Source organism: Malus sylvestris, chromosome 7 (genome assembly GCF_916048215.2).
Source record: "Malus sylvestris chromosome 7, drMalSylv7.2, whole genome shotgun sequence".
In the NCBI taxonomy this organism is placed as follows: domain Eukaryota; kingdom Viridiplantae; phylum Streptophyta; class Magnoliopsida; order Rosales; family Rosaceae; genus Malus; species Malus sylvestris.
In genome coordinates, this window is record NC_062266.1 from 14,261,846 (window position 1) to 14,288,542 (window position 26,697).

General features: G+C 37.4%; 1 protein-coding gene and 1 pseudogene across 2 annotated transcripts; one reads left to right on the forward strand and one right to left on the reverse strand.

The window, feature by feature from the left end:
• The first annotated feature begins 7,249 nt into the window (after window positions 1-7,249).
• On the forward strand, window positions 7,250-8,792 carry LOC126630114 (uncharacterized; annotated as a pseudogene).
• A 10,721-nt stretch (window positions 8,793-19,513) lies between these two features.
• On the reverse strand, window positions 19,514-24,924 carry LOC126629251 (protein GRAVITROPIC IN THE LIGHT 1-like). Of its 2 annotated transcripts, none has more exons than XM_050299221.1 (3): window positions 24,657-24,924; window positions 24,475-24,535; window positions 19,514-21,086 (listed from the first exon to the last, which is right to left on the reverse strand). In XM_050299221.1, exon 3 carries the CDS (start codon window positions 21,014-21,016, stop codon window positions 19,748-19,750), a length of 1,269 nt encoding a protein of 422 aa, XP_050155178.1. In that variant the 5' UTR covers window positions 21,017-21,086; window positions 24,475-24,535; window positions 24,657-24,924; the 3' UTR covers window positions 19,514-19,747. The 2 variants fall into 2 exon arrangements, with proteins under 2 accessions (XP_050155178.1, XP_050155177.1); XM_050299220.1 differs by having other exon boundaries at window positions 19,514-21,079; window positions 24,657-24,923.
• Window positions 24,925-26,697: the final 1,773 nt, after the last annotated feature.

The window sequence follows — 26,697 nt, forward strand, 5'->3', positions numbered from 1 at the left end:
TCATTTAGTTCCATTTAAATCAATTCTATGGATCCAAAAACCAATTGTTTAAGTTGTTTTCTTAGTTAATGTGATTGATTAAGAAAAGGATGATTATGAACCAATGGCCACGATAATTGAGCTATGTGATTGGCCGCTTTACATTATGAATCTTTGGGTTTTAGTAGTGTAGATTTGAATGTAATTTGATTAATTCAATTTGTTGTAAATGGACATAAGTCCATCATTTGATTTGTGTTGTAAAAGGGCATAAGCCCTTCTTATTATTTCATGTATTCCTTTTGTTTATTTATATGCAAAATGGAATAGTTGGGTCCAACGCCCAATAGGAAATAACGGTTTAATTGGATTAAACGCGTAACTAAAATCAACAACTATCTACCTTAAACCCAAGGTCCAACACAAGGCTCGTGTTGGATCAAATCGAACGGTTCATAAACATCCTAAAACCTAATATGACTATATAGTCCATATGAGGATGCAATGCATTCGTTAGTAGTTCTATATAGTCTCGCTTGTTTCTTCGAAATAGTGGGAGTATTATAAACTACTAATTCATATTAACTTGGACCAATGGTTGTGATAGGCCCAAGTTCTTTTAATGTGATTAAAATGTTTTGATGTAGCCCAAAACTACTCCCTCAAAACGAATATTAAGTTGATAAGCGAGAGATGTTTTGAACATCTCTTCGTAGGCCTTCCACCGTGGTGGGATCCAATCGTTTGTGACTCATGCACCGGCTTCACCCTATAATGGGGAAGTTCAAAGTATGTGCTTACATCCAGGAGGAACCCATAAACATATGATGAGGTGAGTGTAGACAACGAGTATGACCAACATGATATAATTATGAGGTTGTGCTTGAACCTCTACATAAACTAAGCATAGTGGGAATGACTTAACTAAGTGCAATGGTGCCAACATGATATAATTCTGAGGTAATCATTCTCTAGAGGCCAAACAAGATGGGTAATTACAAGAGTTGTAAATGAATAATGCGTTATTCTCTCATCATTATTTTTGCTAACCAACATGATATAATTCTGAGGTGGGCTTGGTAATGGTGAGTCTCCCATACCCCACTAAGAGTTCAATATAACTCTCGAATTCTATTGAGGGATGTGGAATTTGCCAAAAATAGTGGGTGGTACTATTTGATTCAAAGACCCAATCAAATAGTTTTAAACAAACAATCTAATACGATTTCTGTTATGTTATGTAGTGAACGACATGCCTAAAATTATACCCACCATTGTACTTGACAAAAGGGGCCTTAAGGGCCAACGTTTCCTTGCTTGGTATCGCCATATTGAGAATGTCTCAAAGGTGAAGGACATATTGTATGTGCTTAAGCAATCCCCTCCTCATGTACCTCCTACGAAACTAGCTTCAAATGAGGAGTGTCAAAATTATGTTAAACACTATGAGGATGACTTACAAGCCAAATGCTTAATCCTCACTTCACTTAGTGAGGAGCTTATGAAGCTACTTAAGCACATGAACACTTCTTGTGCCATGGTTGAAATTTTGCATAAGATGCATGACATTGAGACTAGTAATGTACGATTCTCAAATGTTTGTAGTCTAATGAATGCCAAGATGGCAAAGGGGGCGTCGGTCCATAAACATGGACAAAAGATGGAAAAGATATTTAAAGATCTTAAAAGTTTAGGAACTTCCATCGATGGGAAAATGGCCCAAGACTTTTTCCTTGCATCTCTCTCGGATGATTTCACTAAGTTTATTGTAAACTATAAAGTGAATAGATTCGATCATTCTTTGAAAGAGATGATTGACATGTGCTGTAAATTTGAAAAAGGTTTCAAAAGGGACAGTGGGAGTGAGAATGCAAACACAAGGAAAAGGTTGCATAAGAAGAAGGCAAAGAAATCCAAAGGAACATGCTTTCATTGTGGAAAGGATGAACGTTGGAAGAAGAAATACAGGGTGCACATTGCGAGCCTTATGACACGAACTTTTGAAGAGACTATTTCTGTCATAGAGAGTGCTTTTACAGTGAGCTCCAATTCCTGGATATTTGATTCAGGCGCTAGTCAACATATTTGCAATACGTTGCAGGGACTAACAGGGAGCAGGTCACTGCGCAATGGGGAGATGGTTGTGCGAGTTGGGAACGGCACTAAAATCTCTGCAAAAGCAATAGGCACCTACATGCTTAACCTACCCTCTGGGGAAGTCCTGGAACTTAAAAATTGTTTATATTTTCCTTCATGTATAAAGAATTTGATTTCTATCTCTAAGCTTTTACGAGATGGGCACTCAGTATTGTTTGACAAAATGAGCTGCACTTTATACTTGAACGGTCGTATTATCTCTCATGGTAATATGATAGAGGGACTTTTTCACCTAGAGACGAATAGTGGGACGCACTGTATTGAAAGCGGGAATACCTCAAAACCCAAAAGGGCTAGAGAAGAAGTTAACCAAGAAAAGATGTGGCATCTTAAACTTGGACATGTGAACCTTGATAAGATTCGCAAGATGTCGAAAGACGGATATATCCGCCCATTAGGTAATGACCGGATGGGTACTTGTGAATGTTGCTTGAAAGGGAAGATGACCAAATCTCCATTTACTGGAAAAGGAGAGCGTGCCACTGAAATTCTAGGGTTAATCAACACTGACGTATGTGGACCTATGTCTACTACGTCGAGATGAGGCTTCTCCTACTATATCACATTCACCGACGATCACTCTCGGTTTGGCTATGTGTATCTTATGAAGTACAAGTCAGAATCCTTTGAAAGGTTCAAAGAATTCAAGAATGAAGTTGAGAAGCAAACTGGGAAACAGATAAAGACCCTAAGATCGGGTCGAGGGGGTGAATATCTAAGTAACGAGTTCCTAGATTATCTCAAAGAGTGTGGAATTGTATCACAGTGGACTCCACCAGGAACTCCTCAACATAACGGAGTTTCTGAGAGGAGAAACCGAACATTGATGAACATGGTTCATTCTATGATGAGTTCCGCTGATCTACCAATATCATTCTGGGGATATGCACTACACACAGCAGCTTATTTGCTAAATGCAGTGCCCTCTAAATCTGTTCCACAAACACCATATGAGATATGGTATGGGAAGAAGCCAAGTCTTAAACATCTTAAGATTTGGGGTTGTCCAGCATATGTTAAGAAACAAGATGCTGGAAAGCTTGAAGCGAGATCCGTTAAATGCTATTTTGTGGGGTATCCTAAACAGACTTATGGATACGAATTGTATCACCCTGACGACCAGAAAGTCTTTGTCGCCAGAACTGCTATATTCATGGAGGATGAATTCGTTCTTAAAGGAACTAGCAAAATAGAATTGAAAGAAATTAATGAGATTAATGATGAACCACAAACCAGCACTCAACAAGTTGACAACCCTGTTCCTGAACCCCTAGCTCCACGTAGATCTGAACGGGTTAGTAAGCCACCTAAGAGGTATGGCTTAGACAATGACTTTGCGGAATTGCACCTTCTAGGTGACAATGACACAAATGAGGACCCTAGGGACTACACTGAAGCAATGTCCGACATTGATTCAAAGAGATGGCAAGAGGCCATGAAATCCGAGATGGATTCCATGTATCAAAATCAGGTCTGGACTCTTGTAGACCCTCCAGAAGGTATTGTACCTGTTGGAAACAAATGGGTCTTAAAAAGGAAGATAGGCGTTGATGGGAACGTGGAGACTTATAAGGCTAGACTCGTAGCCAAGGGTTACAGGCAACGAGAAGGGATTGATTATGAAGAAACCTTCTCTCCTGTAGCCATGATTAAGTCCATTCGGATTTTGCTTGCTATAGCTGCGTACCATGATTATGAAATCTGGCAAATGGACGTGAAGACGGCCTTTCTGAACGGCTACCTAGAGGAAGAGCTTTATATGACTCAACCCGAAGGTTTCGTGTCCAAGTCTGAAAAGACTAAGGTATGCAAGCTTCAAAGGTCCATTTATGAACTTAAGCAAGCCTCCAGGAGCTGGAACATTCGTTTCGACACTGAAATCAAAACGTTTGGTTTTACTCAAAACAAAGACGACAATTGTGTTTATCAAAAGGTCGTTGGGGAAGCAGTAGTATTCCTAGTGTTATATGTAGATGACATATTACTATTCGGGAATGACATTGCAATACTTTCTTCTGTAAAAGTGTGGTTGTCCAAAACCTTCCACATGAAAGATTTAGGAGATGCATCTTATGTACTTGGGATAAAGCTCTATCGTGATAGATCCAGAAGATTAATTCGATTATCCCAATCTATGTACATTGATAAGGTGCTAAATAGGTTCCAGATGGAACAATCTAAGAAAGGTTTTCTTCCTGTTAGACATGGAATTCACCTTTCTAAGTCCATGGAACCTAAGACTCCTGAAGAGATACGGCAAATGAATGCTATTCCTTATGATTCTGCCATAGGGAGTCTCATGTATGCCATGATATGCACAAGGCCTGATATCGCATATGCTGTGAGCATTACTAGTCGATATCAATCTAACCCAGGACCAGAACACTGGGCAGCTGTTAAGACGGTCCTTAAGTACTTAAGAAGAACTAAGGACATGTTCCTCGTATATAGAGGAGCGGCAGAGTTGCGAGTGGAAGCCTATACAGACGCAGATTTCCAATCTGACGTCGATGATAGAAGTTCCAACTCCGGATATGTATTCACTCTGAATGGTGGGGCTGTCAGTTGGAAGAGCAAGAAACAAAGTGTAATTGCTGATTCCACAACAGAGGCTGAATATGTCGCTGCAGCTGAAGCCGGCAAAGAAGCGTTCTGGATGAAGAAGTTCATCACTGAACTTGGAGTGGTTCCAACCATTACATCACTAGTAACTTTGTACTGTGATAATAGTGGGGCGATAGCTCAAGCCAAGGAACCCAGGGCACATCAAAAGAACAAGCATTTTGAAAGGCGCTTTAATATTATTAGAAGATATGATGCCGAGGGGAAAGTCAACATCCTCAAAGTTGCTTCAGCCGATAACGTAGCAGATCCACTGACAAAGCCAATGTCTCAAATCCAGCTTGACCGTCATATAGAAAAGATGGGTATTAGATACATGGGAGGATGGCTTTGAGTGCAAGTGGGAGATTGTTGGAAGTATGCCCACAAAGCCACTCATTTGATGTAATAGCTTTTGGAATACTTAATGTATTAAACTTTTATATGTTTAATGAAGGGCAAAGCTTATTGTTAATCACTATTTATTGTATCATGTGTTTAAGCAATAAGTGAATCTAAGGAATGTATTTGATCTAAGAGACAAGTGATCTAAGTGAGTTAGATTATCGAGACCATTCTCTTATGTTCATTCCTAAAACGTTCCTAGCCATAGGATTGCCAATTGGGCATTGAGAATCCGTTAAGGTTAGTATGTGTTATGTTGACTCAAGCATGAGCATGACTAGTCTCAAGTCATTTGGTGTTGGACACTAAGACAAACACATAGGTGCTCGAAAGTGTAATCGAGTACACTGAACAACGATCAAAAGAGAGTTCGAACATACATGTCATGTAAGAACTTTAAAGTTGCAATATGCAAAGTAGTCCTTTGACCTGAGGCATCATAGATGTCTAATGGTTAGGTCCTTGATCTTTGATCATGTCAAACGGCATTCCATCGGAGTGTCCACGGCATTGTTGGGGTCAAGCTATCTAGTCATGTAGGCATATGAATGCACAACAAGGGATCTCTAACCTTCCAAGGTGGAAGGAGAATACTCTAAGATATGATTCTAAAGTCTTTGGCCAAAGCAAATGAATATGACTTAGGAAGTTTGTTCCAAATTATATTCAAGGGAATCATATAGGAAAGTATCACATTGGATAGTAGACATGAAACAAACTATCACTTAAACAATGTGATTAAGAGTATTGTATTAGAGAATGACCGTATTGCATTGTAGTTGTAACTGGATAGGTTCTCCAACCAATTCTACTTAGCTTGGGTAACCATGACATACTGCTAGGTGTCACTCATGGTTTGTGGAAGCCCTAATGATTAGCAAACACTAATCATCAAAGGGAGAATTGAAATGTGGTTTCAATTCACAATCGATCGTTAAGAGTAACATCGCCCACTGCCTCACTAAATGGAACCTAATGGATCGTACACCGAGTAAGGATGTATGTGAAGAAATTAAATGAAATGGATAAGCAATTAAATGGTTTAATTGAAAAATGGTCAAGATTAATTAATTAGTTAATTAATTTTATGAAAGGTTCGTATTGGGCTTATATGTTGGTTTTGGGTTTCGGGGCCAAAAGCGTTTTGGTCCAAAAGGCCCATTATGTTTAAGTTGTATGACAACTAAAGCAAAATGAGCAATAAGCCCAACAACAATATGATGGCCGGCCATTAGGGTGGATGGTGAAAGCTTGCTTAAATTGCAAATTTGCCACTCACCAAAGAAAAGGTTATAAAAGCAACTTTATAGCTATTTTCTCTTTAGGATTTTTCTAAAGGAAATTGGGTGAAACATCTTCTCTCCTTTTTCTTAAGAGAGGCCGGCCACTAAAGGCGAGGGACATCTAGCAATCTCTTCTCCCCTTAGTCATCCATATCATCTTCACAAGATACATCCTTGGTGAAGAGACTTAGAGACATCAAACTTTTGGTGTTTTGGAGAACATATCCTCATTTCCTCAAATCTTCAAAGGAGCACTAAAGGGAGGAAAACACAAGGAGAATTCAAGGAGCTTGGAGGTGACTTGAAAGCCCTCCACTTGGGTGAATCCCTTGTGTAAACAAGGATGAGCTTCAAGGGTAAAGAAACTCTAAATCTTTACTTATCTTTAATGTTGTTAAAGAGTTTATTTTGGTTCACCATATACTAGGCTTTGAAAGTCATGGGTTTTATGAATTGTTTTTGGATGCATGCCTACTTTAAAGTGTTAATAGCTTGCATGTGTATTCAAATGTTCATACTTGTTCTTAGCTAGGACAAATTTTTTTCCTTCAACAACTCCCCCAACAACTAAAGCTCAAGATCAGCCTAAGGTAAAGTGATCTTGCAGTACCTTTCTTTTCTTCATTATTGATTAGAGTTGCAACCTGATTTGTTCCTTCTGTGGTTTGTAGGTCTCTACTAGTGATTCGTACAATATTCCTTAACCCAACATTGGTGAAGTTGCTCCTCTTAGACTTGTTCGAGCTGCTAGGGTCACAAATGTTCCCATCCCTTAGCCAAGGAATGTTACAGCTGAATCCTCTTCCTTCTCAAGCCCCTCAGAAATGCCTCCACCCTTGGCCCCACTTCTAGCCACTGCTCATTTACCCGAACTAGTCCGGGAGTTCGGGCAGATTAAAACAAAGCTGAGGTCTCCAAGGTGCCCCTATGAGTCTTAACACATCCAAGAGTATAGGAGAATTTTTAGAGCAGTTCCACCGGGGAACCTTTAGGCCAGCACCCAACCAATTCACTCCAGCCCAGCATATAGGCTGACACCCAACCAACGCTGGTCTCCAGGCTAGACCAGAATCGACAGAGTCATGGACCGGCCCATCTGACACCATGCTGACACCAGCGTGGCATTGGAGGGAATCTGGAAAAAAATTTGCGCCAAGCGGGTGGCAAGTATGAGCAAGAATTCAGGGCCTGCATGCGCAGGCGCACTCAGCGAATAGATGGCAAGGCCACATGGCCCATCCTGGGCTATTGAATTTCCAACGGCTAGTTTTCTAGACCGTTAGATTTCCAACGGTCAAAAAAATTTGAATTTGAATTTTGATTGGACCATCCGATCACAGATCAACTATCCACATTTTCCCCCCAAAAATAATATAAGAAAAAGGCACAACGGTCAGAATTATGACCGTTGGCCACGTGTCAACTTATAGGCTGTTGGATTTGAATATTTTTCAAATCCAACGGTCCAAATTAATTAACTAAATTAAAATTTATAAAAAAAGTTATGAAAAATTGTTTAAAAAATACAAAAAAAATTTAAAAAATTAAATTTTTTTTTCTATAAATAAGTTATCTATAGTGACACGTGCCGCGTCAGGATTGGTTGAGAATCTTAGCGGAAATCTATTCACAAAATAGTACGTTCGGATAATGACACGTGGCGTGACGAGATTGGTTAAAAATCCTATCTGAAATTAAAACTATTTTATTTATTTATTCTTTTATAAAAAAATTAAAATATTTTAAATGGGCTGGATGCTAGTGCATTTTGTAGGGGTGGAGATCGTTTGTGCCAGCACATTTTTTAGACTTTGTGCCAGCGCATTTTTTTAGGGGTGGAGATGCATTTGGCCTATTACTGTTCATTGGGGTTTGTCACTATTTACTGAGTGAATTAAATGGGCTAGGTGCTGGCGCATTTTTTTAAGGGTGCAACTGCTCTTAAAGAATGGATGCAGCGGCATTTCTCTGCTACCTTCAACCCGAAATCTCTCCAGGAAGCTAAACGTGTACTAAATGAGCTGTATCAACTCCAACAAATGACGAAGGTGCAGTATGAGTTTTTCCTATCCTTTTTTTGAGAACTTGAGAGCTTTGAAGGACCAACATCAGAAGGCTAAGAGACAAGCTCATAGGGTGAAGTGCCACAAGGAAAAACATACTCAATCCTCAACCAGCCTGCAATAAATAGTGGACGAGGGCTCGACAATGGAGGACTAGATCATGGTGGTGGCTTTAGAGATCAACAAATTGGAGCAGCAACTTTCTGCACTAAAGCCCAAGCAAATGACCATCTCCAGCAAGTTATATAAGAAAATTGAAGAGGTCAAGAAAGTGTGTCAAGAGGTGGAGGACTCTGAGTCCTAGCTTGCCAATCGCAATATTGCCATGTAGGAACCTGGCCGCATCTTTACTATTATGCAGACTTGTCACTCTAGGATAGTTGCCTTATCCAAAGATGTGAACCTATAATTGAGACCCTTTGTACTTTCCAATTTTTAATAAAAGCTTTTTTTGTTTATGATATTCTTTAGCTAATAATTACTTACTTACATTCAACTTTCTATTAAGAGCTCAATCAATCAAAAGAAAGGAACAAATGAAACTGCTTAAAATATAAGTAACCAAACAACAACTCCACAACCTATACTTCATCAATATGACAATCTCTAACATCCTAGAGAGTTGGATGATACTTCATCAAGTACTTGCCATTGATTGGATGCTTATGGAAATCACCTTCTAAATCTACCAGATAATATGCCCCATTGTCCAACACTTTGCTAATTGTAAAATGGCTCTCCCAAGTAGGGCTCCATTTTCCAAATCCTCTAACTTGGGCTCCCAAGGGCAAACAGCTTTCCATACCAACTCTTCTTCCTCAAATGTCTTCAACCTCACCATTTTATTGTAAGCTTGGGCCATAATCTTTTTCCCTTCTTGGATCTTGTTCAGAGCCTCTATTCGAGCAACATATAAGTCTTTAATCCCATGACACATGGCTTGAATAAATTTATCACTATGTAAGCCGAACTGGCTCTAGATACTTACAAAAATCACATTGATTTCCATAAGAAGTAGAGCATCTTGCCCCAATGTCAATGCATAAGAGGTAGTTATAGTTCCTGTTCTTTTTTAAGTTCTGTGGGCCCAAAGAGTGCCTCCCAACTTGTCATGCCAAGTTTATGGGCTTTTTGTAACCATTCTTTTAATGATATTTACCAGTATCTTGTTGCTAGCTTCTTCTTGACCATTAGACTGGGGATAATAAGGTTAGATTGGATCATCTATATCTTGAACTAGGCTACAAATTCCTCCACCTCTCTTGAAATGAATGATGGTCTTCTATCTATGACAATTGTTTCAGGAACCCCATCTTTGTGTAAGATTTTGGTCTCAATGAATTTCTTCATAGCAACTGACTTGATGGTATTCATAGTTAAGTCATCTACCCACTTAGTAAAGTAGTCAATTGCCACAATTATGAAGGTGTGCCCATTAATGAAGTCCATAATCCACCCTCAGATTGGCCAAGGTTTCACCACTGGATTTAAAGGCATAAATGGTATATGTTGAAGAGGTTCATGCCTTTGACATTCCTCACATCCTTTAGCATAAGCCTTACAATCTTCTTCCATTTTTGGCCAAAAGTAGCCATATATTCTCAGTAACTACCGCACCTTTGTTCCTGCTTGGTGTGCTCCATAAATGCCTTTATATACTTCAGCTATCACCCTCCAAACCCAAGCATTTCAACAAGAGTCTTAGGGTCTTCCTCAACAAAGTCTTATCCCATATAACAAATTTAGATGCTTGTTGTCTGAGCTTCTTGCTAGTGGGGAGAGAAGGGTTTCTCAAGTATTTGATGATAGATGTTCTCCAGTACTTCATTTCGGGCTCTTCAGCCATCACATCCAAGCTAAATCCTTTTTCAAAGATGGAAATGAGACTTCTCCCTTGTACTTCTACTTTCAATTCAAGCACTTTTCTTGGATATGTACTCCAGAAGCCAATTGTGCCATCTCATTGGCAACCAAGTTTGGTTCTCTAGGAATATGGTTTATTGAAATTTCATTTCCCCAATACCCCAACAATTGACTAGCAGCCATGTAATACCCTACCATTGTTATATGCCTACACTTATACTCCCTATTTAATTGGTTAATCACCAACTCAGAGTCCCCCTATATTTCTATTTCATATGCCCCCCCCAACTCCAGTAAGATTTCTAAGCCAATGATCAATGCCTCATACTGTGCTCTGTTGTTGGTAATATCACCATAATCCAAGAGAAATGAGTAACAATGGTGAACATCTTGTGGATTAATGATGATTATCCCAGTATTTGCAGCCTGTTGTGTGCAAGATCCATCAAAATACAACCTTCAAAGGGTGATCCATAGGCTAGTTATCCTCTTTACCTCTTGCTATATCCATTCTTCCTTGCCCCAATTGGTCTTACTAGATGGGATCCAAATGCTAGCCACTTCCAAAGTACAAGGGATATTGATTAGTTACTCTTGGTGCTCCTGGTGCTCAGCTAAAAAGTCTTTAATTGCTTGTCCCTTCACCGCCCTCTGGGGCACCTATTGGAAGCTAAATTCTGATAGTCCTAGAATCCATTTTCCAATCATTCCAGTTAACATAGGTTTGGACAGCATGTACTTACACACATTAGTTTGGGCAATTATGTGGATATGGCAGGGCAACATGTAAGCAGTGAAATATAAGGCTAAACACAACTTCTCAGTTGGGGTGTATTTTGTCTCCACATCAGTAAGGATCCTACTGAGGTAGTATACTGCTTGTTCATTTCTTCCTTCATTATTATGAGCCAACAAACTCCCTATAGATTTCTCAGATGCTAAATGTAGAGCTTCAAGGGCTTCCATCTGGGGAGGCATGAGTACTGGAGGAGAGGCTAGGTAAATCTTCACTTTGTCAAAAGCTTCCTGGTGTTCTTGACTCCATTTGAACTTGTCTTGGTTTTTCAACCTTAACGAAGGGGTTAAAGATTGAATTTTGCATAACAACTTGGCAATGAACCTTATCTTTTCCAGCAGCCTTTGGAGTTGCACTTTGTTGATGGGTGCATGTGACTCCATTATAGCTTTGGCCTTGTTCTTATACACTTCTACACCTCTCTGATGGACCAGGAATCCTAAAAAGTTGCCTGATCTTACCCGAAAAGCACACTAACTGAGATTCATCTTCAGGTTGTGAGTCCTCAATCTCAGCAATTGCTTAAGATTTTCCAAGTGCTGCTTTTCGATCATAGATTTCATCACAATATCATCAATGTGTTCCATGATATGCCCAAACAGATCATGAAAAATAGCATTCATCACCCTCTGGTATGTAGCACCAGCATTTTTTAGCCCTTAAGGGCCTGACAACGTACTCATAGGCTCCCACATGTCCTGGACATCTAAATGTTATTTTGTGTATATCTTCTTTAGCCATTTTAATCTAATATAACTAGCATTTCCATCCATAAAGGAAAATAGTTTTTGCTTTGCTACTACATCAATGGACATGTCGACCATAGGCATAGGGTACTCATCTTTAGGGGTTGCTTCATTAATATTTCTATAATCTACGCAACATCGAATGGCATTAGTTAAAACTTTTAATACAGGTACAACCTTGGCCAGCCATTCTACATATTTTGCAAGTCTTATAAAGCTCGCCTTTACTAGTTTCTCAATTTCTTTTTTTATTTTTCCTCTATTTCTTTAGACATCTTCCTTGGTGCTTACTTTACCGGCTTGCCCTTCTTTTATAGGCATCATGTGCTCCACCAAACTTGAGTCTAATCTTGTCATTTATGTGTAATGCCATGCAAAACCAGCTTTAAATTCATGCAAAAGGTTAACTATTTTTGCCCAATCATCTTGTTCCAATAGGCCACTGAGTTATGTTGGCCTTGGATCATCCTCAGTTCCTAAATTAATGGTTTCCAAGGGGTCTTGGACTTCAGGTGCTAGTTTGTCGGGCTCTGTAGACAAAAATTCTACTTACTTTGGGGCTTCGATCTCATCATCAGGCCAATCTAAGCCATATATACATTCTGCCAAGTGTATGGCTATCTTTATTTCTTCACTTTCCAAAATCTTCTTTCTTGATCATCTTTCTCCTTGCATTTACTTAGTTAATTTCCATTTATTATAGTGATTTAAGTTATTTTCATTTTATTGTAGGTCCAGTTCGTAAAGTTGACAATTAGAGATCAAATGGAGTAATTTGGAGCAGTTTTGGACTTGGATTGGATAGCATACGTGGATAGCATATGGGTTGGACGTTTTTGGTGTTTAAAAGGTGTTAAACATGTGCTAAATTTTGGAGAAATTCAAGTTGAGGCTTGGAAGACATGGAATTGCATGAGAAAGAGGAATCCTTGTTGGAGTGAAACATTATCTAATCTTATCTCCAGCTGCAGGAAAGAATCCTAATCACATTCCAACACTCTCCAACTATTTCTTAGAGTCCTAAAATAATTCAAAATGCCTATTCCCCTTCCTCCTTGGATTCAATCATGCCATATATATATATATATATATATATAATGTCCTGCAATGTTTGAGAAGTGCGTCGCGCCTGTGTTACATCCATTGAAGTTGCTGGAATTTTCAGATTCTCTCTTTGTTTTAAGTTTCAATGTTTATTTTAGATTTCTTTTCAGTTATACATGCATAACTAAGTTTCTTTTTAGTTGAAGGTGAATTCGAAACCATAATCATATGTTTTATATAAATTGATAACATCCAGTTATCGTTTCATAAAATATGAATGCGATTTACTTATATGCATTATATAAAACTTATTCTTGTACATTTATTAAGGATGCAAGCTTAGTTTGCAGGCAGGGATTTGATGCTAGAATATAAGGGAATTTCACCTGATCGTTTTGAACTTTTGTTTGCAAGTAGTAAAAGTCACTAGTCATGATTCCTTGGCAGAAGTATCATGCTTTTCATAGTTATGAATGCTTCATCAATGCTTATGATTTTCACAGAACTTAATGTTCTTCGAGATATATCTCTATCATGCTTTTAGTTAGGGAACTTGAGAAGAATAATTTGGTTGCGTCGCTAAGTCCAATCAATTTAATAAACTTAGGAAAATCTGAGAGTTAATAAGTGTTGTTCACGGTTAATTTAGGGCATTGTCATTCATGGTTTATAGGAAGAATAACTGGAAATCATTTTGTATGCATATATTTCATGTGGGGAGAAGAATCCTTTAGCTATCCCATATTTCATTCACAACTTAATTTACTTGCTGCCATTTACTTTTGTTTTAATTAAATTCGTCCAAAATCCCCCCAGTCACTGTTTTGTTGTTAGTTTAACTTAGTTTTCAGTTTTATTAGTTTAATATGTGTTGATTAGTATCCCTTATATTCCCCGGAATAGAACGATCTCTACTTACTCGTATTACGATTGCATAATATACAGGGTTTAATTTGTGTGTTAGTTTCTACCACATCAAATTTTGGCGCCGTTGCTGGGGATTAGCAAATTTGCTAATCTTCCCCTTTGTTGTTGTTTGTGTCTTTTCTTTTGTTTCTGATTTTGTTTTTTTTTCTTTTGTTTTAGGTACTAGGTTATGACTTAGAGTTCTCAACCTATTCGTGAGAATATATTAGACTTAGATGACAATTTTGAACGAACTTTGAGAAAGAAGAGAAAGCAACCAAAATTCAATCCAGCTAGTTCTAGTTTTGTATCTGAATTTGAAGTTGAAACTGAAATGGAACCAGAAGAAGAACAAGACATGGTTGTTGACAATCGAACAATTAAGGAACTTCAGCCTTAGGATTGGACAATGTCGTTCCCCTTTGTATTCAATATCCTATGGCAGTTCCAGACAAAACCGATGAGTTTGAATTGAAGTCTAGTTTGCTGCATCACATTCCCAAGTACCATGGGCTATCCACGGAAGATCCGAACAAGCATCTCAAGGAATTTGAAGTAGTGTGCTCGAGCATGACACCTATTAATGCGGATGGGAATATTTTAAAGATGAAGGGCTTTCCATTCTCTCTTTTGGAAAAGGCTATAGATTGGCTCTTTGAATTAGCACCTGGAACCGTCACTTCTTGGGCAAGCATGAAAAAAGCATTCTTAGAGAAATTCTTCCCTACTTCAAGAGTCATTCTTTTGAGGAAGAAAATTTTTTGAATTCAACAAGGCCCAAGAGAATCATTTCCAGTGCATTATGAGCGTTTCAAGACTTTAGTTGCATTTTGTCCACAACATCAAATGAAGGAAGATATTTTAATTTAATATTTCTATGAAGGACTACTTCCATTTGAGAGAGAAATGCTTGATGCTTCAGCTGGAGGTGATTTTGTTGACAAAACCCCATTGGCTGGGAAGATTTTAATAGTGAATCGTGCCTTGAATGAACAACAATATGAAAGAGTTGAAGAAAGAGAACTTGCACGCCCAATTCAAGTCAATGAGGTAATTGCTATTTCAGAACTTCAATCTCACTACTCTTATATCACCGGTTATCGAACAGTCCAAAGTGCAAAGTGTAGCTACATGTGGCATGTGCTCTTTTGAAGGACATCCTACTAATCAATGTCCTCAATTATAGAAAATGGGGGATGGGAAAGTTCCAATGTCGTGGGTTACCAAGGCTAAAATCAATTAAGGAATGACCCGTTTTCCAACACTTACAATCCGAGCTGGAGAAATCATCCAAATATGAAGTTGAGAGAACCTTAACAAACTCAACAACAAGGCAGATATAGACAGCCACCTCCAAGGCTCTATCAAAGGCCCTTTGCACCACCACAACCTCCCTCACAACCATCCCAACCAAATTAAGGTTCGTCAATGGATTATGATAAAATTCTTCAAACACTAACTTCTTTGACTCAGGGTTTACAAAACAGAGCTAAAGAGATAGGGGACGCAAAGAATCAAATTGGACAGATAACATAATTCATGGGACAATTTAGAGAACAAGGCAAACTTCCTAGTTCAACCATTGCCAATCCAAATGGAAGTTTTGAAACCCCTAATGCTATCACTTTGAGAAGTGGTAAGGAGGTAGGAATTGAACCAAATGAAGGGAAATAATGAGATTTATAGTGGGATTTCTAGTGACTAGCATGCATATACAATTCTAAATTTATATACATAAGCAACGGAAGCATATTATCACATATTATCAAAGCTATAGTCATGCAAATCCCCTTTAAGAAGCATAGGTTCATATATGATGCATCTAACAAAATATTGAAGAACAAAGTGAAGGTTGAGTTGTATACCTCTTAATCTAGACTTTAGACTAAGGATGGACCACCTCTAAGCTCTTTGTTCTTGGAACTCCTTGAGTCTAGCCTCCCTCCTTGACTCCTCCACCTTGATAGATTTGGAACTCCTTTGATTCTCCTCTAGTCTCCAAAGTATAAGACCTCTAAAGATCCACATCCACTAGTGTAGTGAGATGGATGTTGGAATAACCAAAAGGAGAAGAGATGTTTAGCTATACCCCCCTTTGGTGGCCGGCTATGTATGTGTGTAGAGAGAGAGACTTGTTTTTCTCTTGTTGAAAAGTTCACACAAAAAACCCTTAATGAAACCTTTTCATTAAACTCCCTTTATAAAGGTAAAAGAAGTAAGTCAACAAATTGACACTTTCTCTCTCTTCTTTCCTCATCCTTGGCCGGCCACTAAGTGTTGATTTGGGTTTTGGGTTTTGGGTTTTTATCATTTTGATTCATCCTATGCTTGAATAAAAGGCCCAATAGGTTTGGGCCCAAATGAACCCGAACTTTTCTTTAAGCCCGAAATGATCTTTCATCACTTTTATGATTTCTTTAGACTTTCTAATTAATCATAACACCTAATTAATCCAATTAATTAATTCCATCATCCTTTAGTTGTCTCACCACAAGAGTGTATCGGTGTACAATCGTTTTAAGTTCTAATTAGTGAGGCAGTGAGGTGATTAGTACCAATCCAATTGATTATTATTTATCCAATCACTTATTGAATTAAAACTTATTTAATTCTCCTTCTTCTTTGATGACTACTTATTTAATCATCTAGAAGAACCCACAAGCCATGAGTGACATCTAACTATATATCATGGCTACCCAAGCTAATGTAGAATTTGGTCGGAGAACCTATTCAGTTGGAATTACAATGTAATTTGATCATTCTCTAATACAATACTCACAATCGCATTACTAGTGTATGGATACTGAATGTCAAACCCCTAATGTGATTATACTTAGTTATATGATTCAATTGAGTCATGTAGGAACGCCTTCCATCATTACGTTTGATACTTCGGCCGAAGATTCCCGAATCATATCTTAGAGTATTCTTCCTCTCATAACGAGGATTAAAGATCCCTTGTTGATCCTTCACATGCCCTTGAGAATAAATCACTAACCCCAACAATGCATAGAACACATCCAAGATGAGATGTGGTCACGTCTCATTATCAAATGATCAGCAACGTATCCTTAAGACAACCATGATGTCTCATATCAAAGGATTACTTACATTATTCCAACTAGTGGAGTTACTTGCTTGACATGTGAGTAGACCTCCATGCAAGTACTCTTGTTCGATTATTTTTAGTGAACTCATTCCCTTAATGAGCACCTACATAGTTGTCTTAGTGTCACTACACGAATGGCATGAGACTTTCCATCTTTCTCATTGGAAAGGGACATAGTATGTACTGGTCTATGTATTTGTCAGTATCCCTCTGATAATCCTATAACCAGGAACCTTTTTGGACATTATGGTTATGTGAAGAATGTCTTTGTAGTCTAACATCATTAGATTACTTTTTCCATCGATCCATTGTCCATGGATTCACTATTTTGGACGTATATCGTTTATTGAGATAGTCCTAATGAGTGACTTTGCCTTTTGTTGTATTAGAGTTATCTATACATACAGACATTGTCTTGAAAGGTTTCTTCCAAAGATTGACTTTCAGGGCATATCTCCAACACCAAAAACATCCAAACAAAGCCAAAAAGAGGACGAACAACTGCTACCCAAAGAAGAGTAGGAAGATAAGGCCACAAAAAGGAAGGAGCAAACCTTGCCGTAGCCTTCTAAAGCCCATACGCCACCTAATTCAGGTAAGGTTGGTCCAATGCAATTCTTTCTAACCCCATTCCACCAAATGTACCTTTTCCTCACAGGTTTATGCAATCTAAGAAAGAAGAGAGTGAAAAAGATATCTTAGAAACCTTCATAAAGGTACAAGTTAATATCTTGCTTCTTCATGCAATAAAGCAAGTTCCAAATTATGCTATATTTTTTAAAGAGCTTTGTACAACAAGAGAACTGATCTCAAAAAATGAAGTGATACAGGTAAGTGAGAATGTCTCTGCAGTTTTGCAAAGAAAGCTCCCACTTAAATGCAAAGATCCAGGTAGTTTCAATATCCCTTGTATTATTGTTAATACCAAGTTTGAACGTGCTATGTTAGATTTAGGTGCTTTCATTAATATCATGCCATATTCCATTTATGCATCTATTAATCTATGACAGCTTAAAATCGATGGTGTTATTATTCAATTAGTTGATCAATTTAATGCATACTAGAAATGAGTTTTAGAAGATGTTTTGGCGCAGGTTAACCACTTGATTTTTCCAATATATGTTTGTGTGCTTGAGATGGAGGATTCAACCCACTGTACACCATTGCCAATATTACTTGGAAGACCTTTCCTGAAAACAACTTGAACCAAGTTCCACGTCCAATTATGAAGGTTTTTTAACCCCACGTCTCCCACTTCAACCCTCTCACCTTCCAAGTTCCACGCCCAATATTATTTTGATTTAAAAAAAAAAATTCTTTTTCCCTAAACAAAGTGATATAAATTTTTTATAACAAATAATAGCCAAATTTAATTACACAAGTATAACGTGTGGGTATATGACTAGTAACAATAATCACAACACTGATAAACTAAACGTAGCTTCATGGGAAGGGATGATATCAACTATTTAGTCTTCTTCCCCTTGTTCTGTATATGTTTGCCTTTTTCTTTTGATTGTTATGCTACCCAGTACCCAGCCTCCCCAGTGGACTTGTAGAGGGAAGAGAATTGGGTTACATAATTATCGTCAATGTTTTTTTCCATTAGTCACTTATTCTGAAGTATGTAATACTTAAAAATATAAATGTGTCTTGTGTTTTAAAATAATATTTATGTGACAATATAATATTTAGATATTAATTTAGTATTATGTTTTTTTATTTGATTATTTATTGATTTAAATATATATTTTCTTTAGTAGGTAACGGATTTGATCATATTACCGTTAGTATTATTGGGGTCGAGTTTCGGTAGGGTCATATTACGCGTTCATTTTAACAGATGTTACACGACAAGACCTATTATGAAATCAGGTATGTCACAAAAACGATACGAACATGAAAAACACGACACAAATGCTAGGTCTACTTGAGATACTTTGCAATTGCATGCTCTTGCTTCGAGTGAAATTTTATATTAGAGAAATGTATAATTCACGTGCCAACATTTAAAACATTATGCAAAAAACATAAAGTGATATAAAGACTATAAAAAGTTTTACTTTAAAAGAGTCTTTTTAGCATTTCTCTTTATATTATAAAAGTTATTTTACAGACACAACATAATAATTACTGCAAATTAGTAACCTTAAAATTGACACTTCTGTAAAACATACTTTTACTTCTCCCGATGCATCATTGAATGAGGTGATATTGTTGATTACTAATGACAAAGATTAAGTCTTAATTTAATTAGAATTGAGAAAAGATTTTCACACCTCATTTTTTTCTCCCACTCAACATTCTATTTCCAACTTTTGGGGTGAATGATTAAAACAAAATAGGAACGAAAATTAACAAGGGTGTGCAGAAAGAAAAAAAAAATTCTTTTAGAGTGGATTGGCCAAGTATGGATCCAATGTCTTAAGGATCTAACAAGTCATGAATTCCGGTGCATACTAGAAATACCATTGCTAACTAATCAATTTTTTAATCCTGGTTACGAATCTGAACAGAAAGGCTTAACACATGGCGCCTGGTCACCATTTCGAAGGAAAATCTACTCAACAACAGTTCGTTATCATTCCGAATCTTGATCTTCAACACATACTAAACCTTTTATGTGAGAGAGAGAGAGAGAGAGTTTGAACAAGTGTTTAATAGCTGATTTTATCTTAACAATTATACAAAGTAAAAATCACAAACAACAACGATACATTATGAAAGCAACAGACATGTATAAAAAACACACCGCATACCCATGTGAACACTGATTGGCACCGTGAACTGGCTTGTCATTCAGCAACCTTCACGCCAGAGAGATAAACCCGACTTTGAATCACACTACCTCCAATCCAAAACCCAGGCATAACCATCAGACCAACCTTAGGCTTTTCGTCGTTTTCATCCATTACCAAATTCTTCACCACACTGTCCATGTAAACCTCTGAGAACTCGCTCCCCCTCTTGACCTGAAAGACTTCAGCCCGAGGATCATAAGAATGTGCTAGCCTATGCAAAAGCCATATTGACTTGGCCAGTTTTAGAAAAGCCTGGTAAAACGGAGTCCTTGGATGCCCCCCACCCATTACATAATTTCGTTGATCTAAGTTTCCGAAAAACGAAGTCTCCATTTTTGGGTGAACCACTACTAGGTATTTGCTCCTGCAAAATCTCCCAAAAATAGAATCTGGATTTTGGCCAAGCATGTCCAACGGATCCATGTCCCGTAGTGCAAGATATTGGTGGAAGGAACTCTCCTTGGTGACTGTAAGATTGTCCAATTTAAGGGAGAAGCTTTCCTGCTGAAAGCCACTGAACATTCTTTGGCATATATGAGATTCAAACGCATACTTCTTGTGAGGTCTCTTTGCATAGACAACACTGGGTTCAATTGAGTTGGCTGCTGCATCGAGGTCCCACCCAGCTGCTTTCAACATGTTAATCAATGGTTTAGCAAAGTCATGAATAGCTTTATATGAAGCTTCAAAAACCGATGTGAAGAGATTGGGAGTTAAATCCTCAGGCATAAAACCATTCTCATCAGCGGAACCTTCTGATTCTTTTGTAGACATGCCCCTCAGCTTTAAGTTCTTTTCTAACTTTGCTTGCTTCTGTTTTGCCTCCTCAATATGCTGCTGAAGCTGAAGGATTTCAGCATCTTTATTTTGAATTTCTGACTGGAACTTCTTAACCATAACCCCATAGGTTTTCAGCAGAATTTGTTGTTCTTGAATCTCTGCAGATAGGCGGGAGTCCTGTGGAGAAACACAAACTGGGCTGGGATTGTTCTCCCTGTAGAAGTGCTTAAGTTCAGAGAGGTTTTTAAGCTCAGAAATTACAAGTCTATCTGCAGCTTGAATTTTTTCAGGGTCATAGGGAGTATGAGCAGCTTGGAGCTGAATGTAAGCTGATTTCAGGGAAGAGATGTTCGTGAAAACCTTCGATATCAAGGCTTCCACAGCTTCCGGATTCTGATTCATGGCCTCTTCCATGGGTTGTGGGTGAACCTTCTGGCTATTGCTCTCGCGAAGTTGAGTATCTCTTGCTCCAGTGGGTAGCATAGCTACTTCCAAAAGGAGCGGTTAAGTTGACTTTCTTCAGAAAAAGCACCGATACTACAACACCTGCAAACTTCAGCATAAGTATAAATTGCATAATCTAAAGTCAGGTGGTAACACAAAATAATGCAATTATCCAAAATGGTGACAGCAATGCTGTGTGCTTCAATCCAACATACATTTTTGTTAAATTTATTTACAAATATGGCTCAAGAAATTTTGACCAAAGAAGAAAAAACAAATGTGGCTCAATAATACATGTGTTTCTAGGTTTATCCCTAAAGAGTTGAATTCTGAAGAAAACTTTGCTGACAGACATCTGGTGAACATCCAACAAAAAAGTGGGCTAATCCAACCAATCTTGCTTGCACAATGGAAAGAGCCACCAGTTCATCTCTCCATCAAATCCAATTAGCCAAAGGTGTGCATTCATGAGCCCATGCTAAAGTTTCAATCAATTTCAGCCACACTAGGAATATAAGAAATCGTCATAATATGAGCCAATTTCATTCTTTTATCTAACCCAAAAAAGAATTTGCAAATTGATAAATCCCACAGGCAGATTTTCCATCTCTAAGGAAAACAACTCTAATCCCCTATGAGAAAAATTCCGAATTCTCTCTTTGGGACTTCGACTCTTACATTCTTGTTTCGGCAATTCAAATATAGGAAATGGCTTTTTACTAGTAAAAATCAATATTCCAAATCATTCCATTCTGGATTCCTTTCTCTATCAAAGTATCATATTTCTAAATTCTCTTAGGGTCCCCCAGGAATTCCTTCCAGGACCTGTTGAGTAATTTTTACGGATTCTATCATTTCACCAATTCGGACTAGATAATGAGCCAATGAATCTCCTTTTTGCCACAAAACTTCCTAATCATATTCATTGTGACATTCATAACGCCCACTCCAATTTATTACTTCCTCTCTACCAATAATGCCTACTCCCTCGACTCATTCTAAAAAGCACCGTTCAAGGCAACATAACAACATTCTTTTGGAAACCAAAATGAACCATTCTATTCAATAGACACTTCACAAAGTTATCTTCTTCCAGTATTAAACATTTGTTACTTTACAACTATAATTTAAAAAATAAATAAAAAATAAAAAATAAAAATAAATAAAAATAAAAAGAATAAAAATTAACCATGCAAGAATCCCTAACCAAGATTTTTTTTTTTTTTTTTGAAAGGAAACGAAAGAATTTTATAAAATGAAAGAATTTACAAAAGAGGAAAAGTAAACCACGTGGAAAAGATATCCACTTGGAGCTAGAAGAAAACTAGCAAGGACCCCTAAAGAAAACTAACTGAACAGAGGAAAAGCTAGACTGAATCAATTAACGGCTACTAACAAATCCCTAAAAATATAAGAGAAATTGTAATCTCTAAACTCCACTGAAACCGAAGCCCAAAGGGCTGCCCAGTGTTTTACTCTATCCCAAAGCTCCTCAACCCCCACCCCCTTGTAATCCTCAAAGACTCTTTTATTACGCTCCAACCAAATGTTCCACAAGAGAGCCATCAACAGAGATCCCCACAAAGTTTTGGCTTTCCTCCCTTTCCCTAGGCCTTCGAACTTAGTGCTTAGGAGCTCAAAACAGCCCTTTAGGGTGACCCATCTTGCTCCAGCTTCCTTGAGCAATTTCCACCAAAGTTGAATGCTATACGGACAATGGAGGAAAACATGGTTGGCGCTTTCCTCCCCGGATTTGCACAAAGCGCACCAATGGGGGGAGAAACATGCAAAAGGCATTCGTCTTTGGACTTGATCACAAGTATTAACCTTCCCGAGTGCCACTAGCCACACAAGGATTTTGACTTTTGGGGGCACTTTTGCTTTTCATATCTGAGAGAAAGGGGGAAAGTGTTGCACATCTTCATTGTTGCAAAGGAAAGAGTTATAGGATTTGCAAGTGAACTGGCCAGAACCTTCTAAATTCCATCTTCTCCTGTCTTCTCTAGAATGGCACAGCCGTACGGACTCCACCTTCTGCAGTAAACCAGCCACCTCTTCAATCTCCGACTCTCTTAGGTTTCTCCTAAACTCAAAATTCCAACTGACCAGCTGTAAAGAAGAAACTACCAAACTGGAAATACTTTGGTTTTTTGTCCTTGATAAAGAAAATATGCCATAAACTCTTCTTACTTTTCTACTTCAAATTTTAAAATGTAGCTGCTTACACATAGACAACTCTAACATCTATCATGTCCTGACCTGTCTTAGATTACAAATTTAGATTCCAGAATTTGGGCACTTTTATGAAGCATTGACATGTATGAGGTAGTATCAGAAAACAAAATTCAACTCAGAATGTATACTAAATTGACATTTCACCCAGTAGAAGTACTAATGTCCTTGGCAAGCACTTCTTTGTATGAGTCCATCTAAGTACTTCTACTCAACTATTGCTTTTGTTTTACTTTCAGAAACTGACAGAACTGTGATGATGTTCGCATGAGTCAAAACATGAAGATCCCCAGCCACACTCAGTTTAACCTTTTTTGCTCATGTTCTAGCAACAAAGTAATTAGTGTACCTATAACTTAGACATAGGAACTGGATAAATATGAAAATACATCCACACTCTACATTAACGGTCTCAATTCAGAACTGTCACCTTATATGTGAAGTGTGAACGCAGCGAATCTGCTCAAAGTTATCTTGAAGAAAGCATGGGGAATGTTATGCAAGAAGCTTTAATAAAAATGGCTAGATTTGTAAACATTTACAATATAGGCACAAATGATTCAATATGCATCTACCATTCTTTTGCATTGGTTGATTGATGGCTTGAAAAATGCTAACTAATATAAGGTGTGATCGTTTTAATGCAGAAATCTAGTTCAGCTAATTATTTTTCCATGGGAATCTAGTCAAGGCTCACATCGCACCTTTCTTTTAATGCGTATGTAATTAATTCTCCCAGAGCTACACGATACAAATTATCTTCATTTTAAGATGGTCCCTGATATTGCCCTTACACTTGACAATATGATCGACAAAAAATGGAGACAGGACACGAAAATGGCGAGAAGGTTGAATACCAAAACAAACAACCCATAACAAAATCAATGTAAATCTTAAGTTAAAGTATAAATAAGACCAGTTGTGCCATAATAAAGAGCTGAAGGACGATTAAGTTCAAATTATATGATCACCCAAAATACTTCCTAGAATATTAGGAGAAAATTACAAGCAATAGTCCTAAAAAAGTCAGCTTTGTTTTAAGAGAAATATGTCAGCTAATTTACATGGTTCACACCAAAAAGCATCGTGCAAATCTCAGTGGCTTGAACCGAAAAAAAATCAGATTAAGGGTATATACAACAATCTATGAACAAAACTGGAAATTGACTAGATAAATATTTAAATCGGGAGAAAAAAGAACCCAAAACATAAATTTCAAAAATAAATAAATATATATATATATATATGGAGCATGAGCTGCTTACCTATCAGGACCACATCTCTGGCACAGATTCCATCTAACAAACATAATACCACCCCTTCAACCTAAAATAGAGCACAAATCCCAAATTAACAACACTAATCACTCAAATAACACTAAATTCCTTTTTTCTTTTCTTTTTTTTGCACAAATTTTCAGCTGATCGCCATAACCAGTTGTACTTACACGATACAAGAATCCTCCTCTCTACCTCGACGGAGATCGCGAGCCTGAGGCGTCTCGAAGCCCTAACCTTAATAGTCCGATTGCTTGCTGTGATTCGGATCGTTGTCTCCCACAGTGGAACTCCGAATTGCTGTGTTGGTAACTGGTTTGTGTTGGATCAGGGGTCTGCAAACCCTAATTGGAAACTTTGGGGTCGTTCCACCACTGTCTTACCGTTTCGGTTTCTATAAAACGCAATTTTTTCACCGTCTGATAAGAAATCAGCAAAAGAAAGTGTTGTGGACCATTGGAAGGGATCCTCTCCCTTCCTCTAATCCACCGGGTTCGAATATCGGACCATTGAAATTTGATCTAACGCCTACAAATAAAACCTACTTTAAAAGTTATACAAATAGAGGCTTACTTTAAAAGTTATAATAATTTTAACTGTTTGATCAAATTTCAATGATCCGATCTCCGAACTTTGTGAATTAGGTGGAAGGGATGGATCCCTTTCCGTAGTGAGTACTATGGTGGGTGTTGTTATTCCTTTTCATCGTTTGACAAGAAATTAGCATTCAAAAGAAAGTGTGGCCACTGAGCATTATGATATGGTGATATTTCTTTTTACTTTGAAGTAAGATCTTAGGTTTAAATTTCATGAATGATGAATTCGATACCAAATTAGGTTGTGTGGCTTAGCCAAACTCTATCTTCCCATAGTGTAAAAATTTATCCATGTATTCAAAGAAAAAAAATGTGGGTTTTTTTTATTTTTTTATATCTTGTCAATAGATTTTGTTAGATTAATCACCTAAGAAATTTGAACCAAAATCATCATGCAAGAATTCAACATATTTCTATCACTGTTATAAAAAGTCACTTGCAAGTATGGGGTTTGTTTTTGTATGGCAAAATTAACATGGGCCGGGTAAACTCCAACAATTCAACCCATTTTCTTTAAATTATTTGCACCCAAGAGAAATTTAATAAATTTGTTTGAAAAGACATATGAACTTACACACTTTTGTTTTTTCAATTTATCATATGAACTAAAAGTTGCGATATGTCATAGTAATTTCGAAATTATTAATTTGTTAACTCATCTAAATTTTGTTAAATTTTTTATTCAAAATTAGTTATGTGTCTTGTTAACTTGTGTTGATGGTTATTTTGGACATTTCAACATAAAGAATATTTTCCAATTTTACCACAAATTGAAGGTTTCCAGTGACTGTATTTTGAGTTACTTCAGTTCGAAACACAGATAAGAGAGTGCAGGTTATTCTCCTTTTTCCAAATGGAAAACCTTCAAATCATTGTATACCATATTAATCCCTTTTTGTACTTTTATAGAATCCCTAGATTTATTTTTGTTGAAGAAGAGCGAGGTGTTGAAATGACTAAAATAACCCTGAACACATAAATCATGTGCAACTTATTTTGGATGAAAAACTTAATAGAGTTAAGATGATATAATAAATTAATGATTTTCAAAAATTTATATGAAAAATCAATTAAAATTTTAATTCATATGACCGATGGCGAAGCGACATAGAAAGTAGCACTGGTCCAGGCCTATCCTGGAATATTAGCCGTTTGTACATACTTTCTGCATGTTTTACTTTTATAGCACAGATAGCATGCGGCTCATTGATTAGTGAGGTTTGCAATTCCAAGTGGCCATTGTTCAAGACTTGCTGGTATGCCAACATTTTTTAGATTGTTTTTTTTAACTAAAAGAATAAAATACTCTTATAATTTGCTTTATTTTTTACCATATTAAAACTAAGCTCTCTTTCTTATTTTTTTTTTTCTTTTGTTATAATTAGCCTTATGTTTTAACATATAAAAATCATACCCTCTTTTTTAGCCAGTTGGTATTAAACAAAGGCTTATACAATCTACAACAAAATCTTATTGGTCGTGCCTGTCTTGGTGGAATTTTTCAAAATTTGAACGGACATGTGCTTGGTGCTTTTGCCTCGAATACAGAGTTTGCTAGTTCATTGGGTGCATAAATTTTTGCTTTCATTGAGGTAGTTCGTGTTGCTTGGGTTCA

Coding starts and splice junctions, on each gene's coding strand:
- LOC126629251 (XM_050299221.1), bottom strand. CDS start 21,016: ATGCTACCCACTGGAGCAAGAGATACTCAACTTCGCGAGAGCAATAGC.